This window comes from Gekko japonicus, unplaced genomic scaffold (assembly GCF_001447785.1).
Source record: "Gekko japonicus isolate JY-2015 unplaced genomic scaffold, Gekko_japonicus_V1.1 scaffold897, whole genome shotgun sequence".
NCBI classification, from domain to species: Eukaryota; Metazoa; Chordata; class Lepidosauria; order Squamata; family Gekkonidae; genus Gekko; species Gekko japonicus.
The window spans coordinates 527,364-539,542 of record NW_015164211.1 but is presented as its reverse complement, the minus strand read 5'-3'; the positions used below and the strand labels follow the sequence as shown (position 1 = coordinate 539,542).

Sequence of the window (12,179 nt, the reverse complement as noted above, 5' to 3'; positions counted from 1 at the left end):
TCATCCTCCGGTATATATAATTCTATTTTGGTCATGACTCCCCTGAACATTCCAACACAATCCAAAATCATTTTGCTCTCTGATCTGTCATTCAGAGGGTCTCCCTATCCACTGGCTGCTTTGCCTGAGTCCTGCCTCCAACATTCTAAACAGTTTGCTGTTCCTCTCCCCCACACAGCCAGTCAGAACACAGAGGTCATTTGCATATGTGGCCTGATTCGCCTTTGCCTTGGAACACAGAGGTCATTCGCATATGCGGCCTCACTTGCCTTTCCCTCTAACATTCTAAACAGTTTGCTGTTGATGGTCTGAGGTAAAATAAATTTCCCCTTAGTGTCTGTTGGGGGAAACCATGGTTGCAAATCTCCAGGTGAGGGCTAAAGATCACTCAGAATTACAACTGCTTTCCAGATGGCAGCGATCAGTTCCCTGGAGAAAATGGTGGACTCTGTGTCCTTATATCCTGCTGAGATGGCCCCTGTATGACAGCCAATGTGATGTAGCAGTCAGGGCTTCAGCTATTAAAACTGATGTCCAGATGACCCAGATCAGTTCTCTTGGAGACAATGGCTGCTTTGGGCAGTAGATTCTATGGCATTATACCCTGCTGAGGTCCCTCCCCACCCAAAACCCTGCCCTCCCCAGGCTCTACCCCTCAAATCTACAGGTATTTCCCAACCCAGAGTTGGCAACTGTGTAATTGGCTATGGAACCACTTTCCAGACCCTTGGAACCCAGAAAACGTGGCAGAGGAGGAGGTGCTTTTCTACCTTAGCTGTGACTGCATAGCCCCAAATTAACATAAGCCAACCTCCAGGCAGCACCTGGAGATCTCCAGCTATTAAAACTGATGTCCAGATGACCAAGATCATTTCTCCTGGAGACAATGGCTGCTTTGGGCCGTGGATTCTATAGCATTATACCCTGCTGAGGTCCCTCCCCACCCCAAATCCTGCCCTCCCCAGGCTCTACCCCTAAAATCTACAGGTATTTCCCAACCCAGAGTTGGCAACCATGTAATCAGCTATGGAACTACTTTCCAGACCTTTGGAACCCAGAAAACATGGCACAGGAGGAGGTGCTTTTCTACCTTAGCTGCCACTGCATAACACCCCCCTCCCCCTCAAAAAAATAAGTCAGAGGTGGAGAGAACCATATCTGTTACCATGAGGCTGTGGAGATAACCATATCTGTTACCCACCTGGGGCAGCAAAATGACTTGAGACAGCCCTGCCTTATAGCTAAGCAGAAGGAAAGAAACATGGCTTGCCTCCCTTCATTTTCCGCTTCCCTCTGCCGTCCCACCAGCCACAGTCATCTGGAGCTTCCGTCTAGATCTCGTTGTATTTCTTCCCACAATGGGCATTACTCCTAGTCTCTCCTATTACTACTTTGACCTCATCCTCTCTGGTCTTCTGTGATCACACTCTGCCCCCTTCATCTCTATCCAGCACTCTGCCCCTAAAATAATTTACCTTTTTGTTCTGACTCTAGGAAACCCCTACTTAAGTCCTTACAAAGGCTTCTTGTCGATTTCTGAAACCAGCACAAAATCCTTGTCGTTATCTTCAAACACTGATCATGGCCTTTCCCCTCAGTCCTTCCACATTTACATTTATATATACCCCCACCACTGAATATTCATTCCACCAGATCCACCACCCTTCACTTCCTGAAAATCTCCTGCTCCCTCAAACAAATCTGCCCTTTCTCCTGGAAATGCCTCCCAGAAGACTTTTATATCACACTTCCTTCAAATCCCTCTTCAAATCCACCTTTTCCATGAAGCCTTCAGCACAACCTTTTAATTACCCCTTTCTTAATGAACCCAAGCTAGAATACACATAACCAAAATGAAAGCACATGTAAGTGTGCGTAATAAGCCATCAAGTCACAGCCAACTTATGACGGACCCAAAGCATTTTCAAGGCAAGAGATGTTCAGAGATGGTTTTCCATTACCTTCCTCTGCATAGCAACCCCAGAATTCCTTGGTGGTCACCATCCAAAAACTAACCAGGACTAACCCTGCTTAGCTTCCCAGATCTGACGAGACTGAGCTGCCCTGGGCCACCCAGGTTAGGGCATATTCTTCCCCTATTTGTCCACACCTGCACCTCCAACCATCTTCCCGCCCCTTTGCTGTCCTGCTTGCGTCAATCAGGCACCGCATGACTGTGTTGTGCAAGATCATTTTGTTCCGTACACAGGGCTGCTTCTCCACCCAAGCAACCAGGAGGAGTCCCTGAGGCACTGGCAGCATTGCTAGGATAGGAGAATGCTTGGCTTATGCCTGTCATCATCTCCCAGACCCGTGCAGCTACCAGCCAGGTCCAAGACTAGCGCCTGAATCACTGGAAGTACTGGGAAATGTTGCCCTGCAAGCCTATCAGTGTGTTTTTATGGAATATGAACTATGCAAAGGGACTGTACAACATGGAACCTGAGAATACCTGTTGAGACTGCACACCTGAAAGAGGGAGACCTTCCTTTAGTGTTGCTGCCACAGTGTTAGTCCAGAGTCATCAGACATCTCACCTGCTGTGAGATGAAGCAGTTCCATAAGCCTGTACACAGCCTCAGATGCCATGCCATGGAAAGGCACAAGGACAGAGAGCTTCAAACTCCATTAGGAGTTTCTTCCAGCACATGTAAAGGTAAAGGTTCCCTTGCTCGAAAGCCAGTCGAATCTGACTCTAGAGTTGCGGTGCTCATCTCCGTTTCAAAGCCGAAGAGCCAGCGCTGTCCGAAGACGTTTCCATAGTCATGTGGCCGGCATGACTAAACACAAAGGCGCACGGAACGCTGTTACCTTCTCACTGAAGTGGTACCTATTTATCTACTTGCACATGTAGGCAACCTCTTTTCCCCCTCTTCCAGCTACCTACAAAAGAGACTCTATTCATGGTTGCTTAGCAACTAATTGCTCACCCATCAGCAAGCCGGCTAGGACCATCAAGAGACAATAGCCCTAGCCTGATAATTCAATCATCCTTCATCCAGGTGCCAGTCCCCAAACCAAGTTTCTAGCTCTCAATATTTTTTTTAATTTATATTTTTATTCTTTTACTTAAAAGTACATTCAAATGCAAAGAAAGAAACAACACCAACTCAAAAGGACCCAAGGGGTATACAGTAAATGAATGTATAGTGGTTAAGCTATGAACTTTAAGGAACCCTGGTTAACATCTAGATGATCTTTTTTGCTATACTTTACTCGACATTTTATCTATTGTCTCCTCTGAACGTTTGCCCCATTGAATAATGTTATTAACCATTCAATAGATGTAGACTGTGTCACAGGGGGATGTGGCCAGCCTAGCCAGCCTCCCCACACCACGTTACAAAAGATACTGCCCGACCACATGGTCTCTCTCACTTACCCTCTCCGCGGCCTCTATTGAAGCTTTAACCCTCTTATGCCCAGCTTGCTATCCACATACCCTACCTCCATCTTTAACCTCTAGTCTGCAGCTAGAGTCCACGTGGTTATGCCAGTTCAGAGACCGTGTTCCCCATTTTCTATTTCTAAACCCCTCTATTCTTCCATTGGAACGGCTCAATCAATGAAGACAGGTAAATATTGCCCAACCAACGAATGTCCTGCTAATGCAACTGTGTTAAGGATCTATCTTTATTTCTGAGAATATGTATAAATGTTTGTGTGCTTGTGTATTGTTTGAATAATACATATCCTTCAGTAAAAAAACATATCTTACTGAATACATTCTTTGTGTCTGTTCTGATACTTACAGCAAAGGTGGGACTTCTGTATACACTGGTGTGAATCCTAATTTGCCTATTGCCAATTAATAATCATAACCTCCCCTAGACTAATTGATAATTCAAGGCAATTTGGCTAACAGAGCGCTCAGCTTGCTCACAGTGTGCGCGGCCAATTACAATCCTCCCTTTTGCTTGTCATTATGCCAACGTCTTCACAGGTAGACTTTCTGTTATCTTTGGCAGACCACAGGGGTTGGTTATCCTTGACTTAGACTGCATCGTCCTTGGGGATAGGGACCAATTTTATGTATTTTCTAAAGGGGAATTTTGAAGGTGCTATATAAGCAAAATGGCGATTATGACTAGTAAGAGAGTAGGAGTTATGATTCCCATGTAATTTATAATAATTGCCTACGTCTACAAAGCCTTCAACCATAATTCAAGCAAGATATATCCTCAGCAGTTTATCAACAGTAACATCCTGTGATTTTTACAGAAACCACCCCTTCCTTGAGAACTGAATTAAGAAATTGTCTCATCAAACCCAAGATAAAAGTCATATAATCTGAGATAGTTTATTTAAAATTTGGTAAATGCTACGAAAGAGAATCAGCCCTACAATTCCACTAATAATGTCACCAATAGATGCTTATTACGGCAATTACACATGGACAAACAACCATTTTATAACTTATGGTGATATGATAAACCTGCAAGGTGGCATCAAGATCTGGCAAGAGATGGGGGGCGGAGCGTTGGTCTGCATGCAGACAGTCGCATAGGGATCGAGCTCCTCACCCGAAACCCTTGATTCCGAACACTCTAGACACAGATCACAGAAATCGCAGCCCAGGTTATGGGCAAGAGCGGTGGGAACAAGCATAAAACTCCTGCAGCGTCTTTGAAGCTTCTTAAAACATACCTAACTAGAGGAATCACAGTACGAAGCATTTCGAGTGCGTCACACTCTGAAAAGAAAATGGCCGCCGGGACTTCATCTACAGATATATAAACCTCGAATCTACTGACAACATCTGAATTTCACGCAAGTATGAACTCATTTCGGGCTGATATACTAAGTAATTTTCAGGAAATACTTAAGCCAGTAACTGATCAGCTAGAAGCCCTACAATTCACTTTACAAGAAGTGGCTCAATCAGCAGAGACTGCAATGGAAATTGGGCAAGCTAATCAGGTGGGCATACGTAATCTGGAAGCTCACGAGAAATGGGCTAAAGAAAAAATAATTATATTGGAAAATAAAGCCCGAGAACGAAACCTTACATTACGAGGATTTGAGGCGAAAGTTGAAGGAACTACAGACTTGGAGATTTTTATTTCGTTAAGGCTCGCCTCAGTACTAAAACTAGAGGAGGGTGTGGCGCCGACAATTCTAAAAGCCTACCGGCTAGGCTCAACATTTACTCAACGAACACGAGCGACATTATAATAGAACTGGCAGATATTCACACAAAGAAGAAAATACTAGACCAGTCTAGACTCGCTGGTGGTCTTACCTTCCAAGAAAAACTTATACTGGTCTTTCCAGATATATCTTCTGAATCCTTGCAAATCCGGAGGAAACTCAAACCAATCGTGACACAGTTAATTGAAGCTAGCATCAAGTATAAATGGCTCCCAACGGGAGCGATGCAAATCAAACACCAGAACAAAAATTGGACAGTAGAGGACTTAGAAGGTGGAGCAATGATTCTAAAATCTCTACGTCTACAAATACTAATGGAGTGTGATAAGATTTCAAATAAAAGGAAACTGGAATTTACCTCCCCCATCAAAGGCAGCAAGATTCCAATTCGGTTTGCAACGGGACACTCATAAAGGAAAGTTATATGTTTGGTGTTAAGATTTTAAATATCGATCTGTGTTTAGATTTTCTAACTCTGGCTTTATGCCAAAACTCTAGCTTAAAGGAATCGGGGGAGACGGGCTAGGGAGGACAACTTGATTTCTTAGTCCTCGTTTGTTGGTTAGAGGGGCCAAATGGGTGAGTCTATAGGGCTCCGTTCGAAAGGAAGAGGATGGAAGGTTCCCCTTCCTCTGGATCCGAGTGGTCGCTCTCAGTTACAATGTTTAAATTCGTTTTTGATGTTTATCTGTTTCATGGTTTGCACTAGTTACTACGGGAATTATAGCGGAGGGAGGGGTGGAAGGGGGAGGGAGGGAGAAGGGTGGTGAGGGAGAGGGAGGGAAGGGGGGGAGACTTAAGCTTGCCAGACAAAGTTTCATATAGTTTTAATAAGGAGGGGGGTGGGGGAGGGAGAGGGGAGAAAATAAATGGTTGACTATAATAACATTGCATTTTGAAGCTCAAAGTTCTGGGTTTAGACCAAACAGTGGAATATTCTATTTGCTGTATTGGTTGTTCATAGTTTTGTTTAGTGATGGGGAAAGAAATCGAAAATTAATTTCTAGAAGCTATATAGTTTTTAGCAACTTAGTTCAAAAAATAGTATGGCTTTTTGTCCATTTAGATAGCCAAAGATATAAGCTCTGTAAAAAAAAAAAAAGATGTGGCAAGAGATTAAAGAAGGAAAGGAGATACAATGGTGGATATACTTTCAAATTGCTTCTAGATTTAAAAATGATATTTGTACTAGGAGAGAAGTTATTAATGAACTGACTGATTTTGAAAAGATTGTTTCAATCTAAAGACCATTTATTAGGATGAATTTACAAGTTATTGCTTCAATATGATTCTGAAGGAGAACATGTCAAATGATTAAGTGGATACAAAATTTTGGTGAGTAAATACAGTTTCAGAGCTGGGAAAACCTATGGACTAAAGGTATTAGATTTACTGCTCGCCAAGCATTAAGAGAAAACTGGTACAAGATGTTTTATCGAAGGTACATTACCCCAAAAGATATTGCAAAGATGGACCAGAATTACAAAGGGACTTGCTGGAAATGTAAAAAAGGTGACACCTTTATTATATGTGGTGGACTTGTATCAAGACGAAAAGATATTGGAAAAGTATACATGAAGAGATTAAAAATATTTTAAAAACCAAATTCCTGATGAAACCAGAGTTGAAACTAGATTACTGGGAATCCTACCAGATAATATAGACAGAACTTCACAAGACTTACTTATATGTATGTTGACAGCTGCCAGAGTAATATTTGCAATGAAATGGAAGATAAAAGACTGTCCTACAATAGAGATTTGGAAAGAAAAACTAGCTGAGTATGCAACATTGGCAAAACTAATTATATAAACAAAAGACCATTGAAAGAATTTCAGCACAAATGGTAAGCTTATTACTCACATTATGGGAATAGCTAACTTTTTTTTAGTTCTGGAATTATCTGAATATCATATTAAAGATGATGAAGATATTGATTATAGTGTCAATATTTTATTCTGTATTCCACTAGTATTTAAATAATTCGTAAGAGTAAAATTTATATTTAGACAAACAATTACGACAATATTTAGGTTTTTTCAATGATTTAATTTTAGTGTAGAAGTTCGTTCAACTGTTAAAGATGTAATCTCTTTTATTGTTAATAGATTATTGCTTACTTTAGGAAAGTTCTTGTTTATTCTTTAAAGAGAGAATTTATTCCAAAGTTCTGTAATACTGATGTTTTATTGTCTATTTCTATATTTAAAATATGTAATACATTTGGTAATACATCTGATTTTACTTGTTGTACGTAACAACTCATATTTGACAAACTTGATGAATCTATATTTCCCCCCACCCCTTCTTACCTTCTGTATCTCACCTTTTTTCTTGAGAAAATAATAAAAAATTAAATAAAAAAGAAACTGCTTTATCAAGCAATAACATTATTTAAACTTCTCACTTGATGGAATCTCACTAGGTACCTAACGACAAACTCACGACTCCCTCGGTAACTTTTTTGGTAGAATTTGAAAAATGCTGTATTGTTTACATTTAAGGCACACACACTTACTAAGAGAGTACCAAATAAATCAGTAACAGTATTGGGTACCCAAAAAAAGGCAACACATAAAAGCAATACACTATCAAAGGTCTTTGTCACTCTTTGGCGGCACCAGATTTCTAAATAAAATAATGTAAGACCAGCAAACTTTCGCCTTGCAGCTGAAACAGTTTTGAAGCATAACATCCTTCAAATAGTATTTTGGGTCCAGGAACTAATTTCCCTTGGGGAATATCACTGACCGAACCAAATTACTCTTACTTGGACCAGAATTAGGCTACATAAAATCCAAAACCTTCAATTTAAAACAAATGGCAAGTCACTAATGATCACTGTGTTCTAGGAAAAGCCATTGTCCCTTTAGGACAAAATGACAAAACAAAATAACTCTAAACATGATAAATCTCTTTGAAGAATAACTAAAAAAAACCTATGTAAAAACGAACAACCCTGAAAACAAGCTTTTAAACCAACTTCAATAGTTCTCAGAGGTATGAAGAACCCAAGGGTCCCAAAAATCTCCTTATCAGTTTAGGCTAGTCTGTAAACTACAGTTTTAAGTCAGGCAAGTAAGCCCCCTGCTAATGACTTATTAGAAAATCCATTTTACAATCCTAATGCCATTCTGAAGCAATTTAGGATGGCAGTTAAGTCCCTCTCACAACATATCATGCAGAATGCCCACATACTCTTCTGGCATAGGGACTGGAATTGGGCAGCACATATCAAGAACATCAGTATCTTAAGTTCTCTTGGCCCAGAGTCCATCCCCAGCACGACTTGCTGATTTCAAAAGAAGTGGCTTAAATCTAAATACTCCCAGTTAACTCAAAGGGAGTAGAAAAAAGCTCCCCTCCAAGCTTCATACACAGAGTCTCCTGCCCTACCTTAGGAGTCTAACTATACAGCCAATCATAGCTCACTAAAGACATAAACAGGACACATATCACGTGCAGGCTTAGAACACCTCTCCATCCTCCAGGAATTCTGCAGAAAGGACATTTTCGCAGCAACTTTCCTTCTAATCTTGGGTTCTAGGGATTTGCTCTTACAATCATTTGCTCTGACAATGCAGTTAGAAGTAAACATATGGGTATGTTGGGAAAGGTGAGTGACTGGAGATGAGCTTGAGTTGAAACTACAAAGGAAAACCACTGGAAGAACAATGGGTACCAGGAGGAAGTGGTAAAGAGATGACATCCAGAAAGTGAACAAAGGCAGACGAAGAGAAAGAGAAACCAAGGCAGGAACAAAGAAGTGGAGCAGTGTGCAGGGCATACAACAGATGGGTTGATGGTAACTGCCGATGTGGCTCTCTGACAGTCACACAGTAGTGAGTACTACTGATCCATCACATACAGGTAAACGAGGAAGGGAGAATCCACCCCTCAGAGTTTAACTCCTGAAAACATGGCTATTGTATTAACAACCCTTCCTTCACCAGCAATTGCTACCAAAGTCTCTGAAAGGGAGCACATGGCAGATTTGAACAAATTTGCTGCCATGATATCACCACACTGCATGAATCATATTGTGCCAATGATCCCACATGTAGGTAGGGGAAACAGGGAGCACAACCACACTTCTGGGTGATTTACCAGCCACTCCACTTCAATCATTGCTAATGGTGGCCCAAAAATCAGTACCCCCTTTCACCTCAGAGGATCACAGCCTTGCTCCAAGCAACAGCACAAACTGCAGACAGCATTCCAATGCAACTTCTTACAGGAGATGGGTGAGTATTGGACCAGGGACTACAGTATCTCCCCCAACAGGTGGATCCCAAAGTGTCAGAAGTCCCAAGGGGAGAGGGAACTTGAAGACAATCTAGGTGTTGCAATTCTCTCAGCTGTGTAGCTCTCCACGATGCTGCATTGTTCAGCAGCTGCAACAAACTGCATGACTCATTACAGTCCCAGTGTATCTCCCAGCTCTTTCCAGGCAGCCCTCCAACAGGGGTAAAGGCAGAGACAGAGCCAGTCAACAGAGTAGTGTCAAACATGACCTGCCTGTTGTTTTTCTGGGTTATGGATTTCAGTCAAATGGTTGCAGGTTCTTTGGCAGCACCCCCCCTGGTGACCACTCTAAAGCAGCACCTACCTGCAACCCCTTGATCCAGAGGATCAGCAGGTGGAAGCACTCTCCTGAGTAAGAATGCATCAAGCTAGATGGCACTTTAAGCGTTATACTAAGAAGAGTTACACCCCGCGAAGCCCCTTGACTTCAACAGAGAAAAGTGAATCTTTGTTAAGGATTGTACCGTCAGTCAGTTTCCAAATAATGTTTCAGCCAAGGAGTCAACATTCCTTAATTTTTTGTTCAGGAATTTACACTAACCAATTTTATTAAGTTTGTCTTTTACACAGCTTTATTAATTTCAGTTCATTTGAAGAGTCTGCTAAAATCACAAGAAGCCAAAGACAAATGTCATATCTTTATATAGCTTGGATGTTATTGGCTGCATCCCCCACTTACAAAATTATTAGGCATATTCATCTTATTCTTGTCAACACTGAAGTGTTGATAGCAAGACTAAACCACATTCATTTACTTTAAAAATTAAATTACACTTAACATGACATTTACAGAGTGCCTTTTATACTGAGACTGGAAGGTTTTTTTGTAGCTGTTCTTTAACCATCAGACTAGCAGATTTATCTGAAATGGAATGTTACTTCCAGGGTGTACTGCAACAATCAGACTAACTTTGAAAGCAAGTCCTGATTATTACAGCCTAAATCTACAATCCCCTTGGAATTAAATCCCAATTAACAAAGTACAATTTACTACAAAGTAGCTGAGACTGAGAAAATGGCATAGTATGAAAAGGTTAACACCAGTCAATCCCTAACAGAATCAGAGCCTGCTGTAATTGATTTAAAGTAAAACAAAATGTTGAGAGATCTCCTGTCTGATAAGTAGTTTTGCCTTAAGTTTGAAACTATTAATTACATAGAAATGTTTTCTATACAGGAAATGTGTTATGGCCCTTACCAAAAAAGTCCTCCCCTCCCCCCTTTGGTACATCTTTTTATTCATTAGCACAGCTATTTAGTATTTTAAAACATTCTGGTTTAGTAGAATAAGAGAGCTGCATATACTAGTTCTGAATAGAAGAGGGGAAAGGATGGAAGGATAATTCTGACAATACCAATATTAATTACGGCAATAAAACCTTCCTTGCATGCTTTTCTCATGTACAGAGAAAAGCAAACAATTTCACCTGTTTTAACTTATTTACTTCATTTATAATGCATCTTTCTCCCCAGTGGGGGACCCAACATAGTTTACTTACATTGTTTAATTTCCACCCATTGTTAGGAAACTTTTGAAAGGAGCCTGGTTTTGAGCAGAATACAATACAGGGGAAGAGCATCTGCTTTGCATGCAGAAGGTCCCAGGTTGAATCCCTGGCATACCCAGCTAGAAGGGCCAGGTGACGTGAAAGACCTCTACCCAGGACCCTAGAGACCTACTGCTAGTCTGGGTAGGCAAATACTGACCTTGATGGACCAATGGTCTAATTCATTATAAGGCATCTTGTGAAAAAGGTGAAATCTGAACTAGCTACCTGATTCCTTAAATATGAAAAAGAATACAAGGAATTGAGGAACAGAAATTCAGAATAAGTAAATGTAGGACTTCAGTCTTACTATTCTCAACAAAAACTGCATATGTGACAGCAACATCTGTTCCCCAAAAATCAAACAGCCCAATCCTAACATTTACTCAGAAGCCTTACTGAGATCCCATTTCTTTTATAAGGCAACTTAGAAATGCTGCAGGAGCTGCTTACTGCAATCAGGGGGTTAATTCTCAGGAAGTGTGTTTAGTACTACAGGTCGAACCCTAAACCCACTCACTTGGGAGCCAGCATTACTGTGGGCATCACTTGGGAATACGCTTGCATCGGATGGGGCGATAAAAACTGCTCCACCAGTTGCTCCCCCAAATTGGAGCACCACAGAGCCTTCTGGGCAAAAGCAGCAATCCTCTGCGCTCCGAGGCATGGACTTTCTCTAGAGTAGGCAGCGGGAGTCCCGCAGCCTCAAGCACCGGAAGAGCCAATCAGAGCCACTTCCACTAGAGAAATAGGAAAGTCCCGGACTGCTGCCCCTTTCGGGCTCTCTCACCTGTGGAAGTAGTGGCCGCAAAACATGCCGCCGAGCAGCCTGCAGCCCAGCGGTGCGAACCGTGGCGGGCTGCGCAGCGCCAGCAGGAGCACGGGCACCAAGAAAGCCGGCAGCTCCTGTAGGAACCAGGCGCATTTGGCGGGCAGGTGGAGGCGGCGTGGTTTCTGTTCGGGCGGCTTCTCCCCCGTCTCCTCCTCGGCGTGCTTCCCGTACCGAGTCGGCGTGCGGCCGTAGAGCCAGAGGATCAGCATTCCCAAGGCGACCAGCGTGGCGCTGAGGGCCACCACCAAACAGGGCGAGCACTGCATGCTCCTCGCGAGGAGGCGCTCCGCGGCAACGGAGGCGACGGTCGGGCAGCCCTGCCATTAATAGAGTCCGCCGCCGCC

At 42.3% G+C, this 12,179-nt stretch overlaps 1 protein-coding gene across 1 annotated transcript in view; it reads right to left on the bottom strand.

Moving 5' to 3' along the window:
* SRD5A2 (steroid-5-alpha-reductase, alpha polypeptide 2 (3-oxo-5 alpha-steroid delta 4-dehydrogenase alpha 2)) overlaps positions 1-12,119 on the bottom strand; it is an 88,325-nt gene extending 76,206 nt beyond the window's left edge. Inside the window, exon 1 of the mRNA XM_015408463.1 lies at positions 11,794-12,119. Coding sequence (XP_015263949.1) covers positions 11,794-12,101 — 308 coding nt within the window. The 5' untranslated portion in view covers positions 12,102-12,119. The remainder of the gene's footprint in view (positions 1-11,793) is intronic.
* Positions 12,120-12,179: the final 60 nt, after the last annotated feature.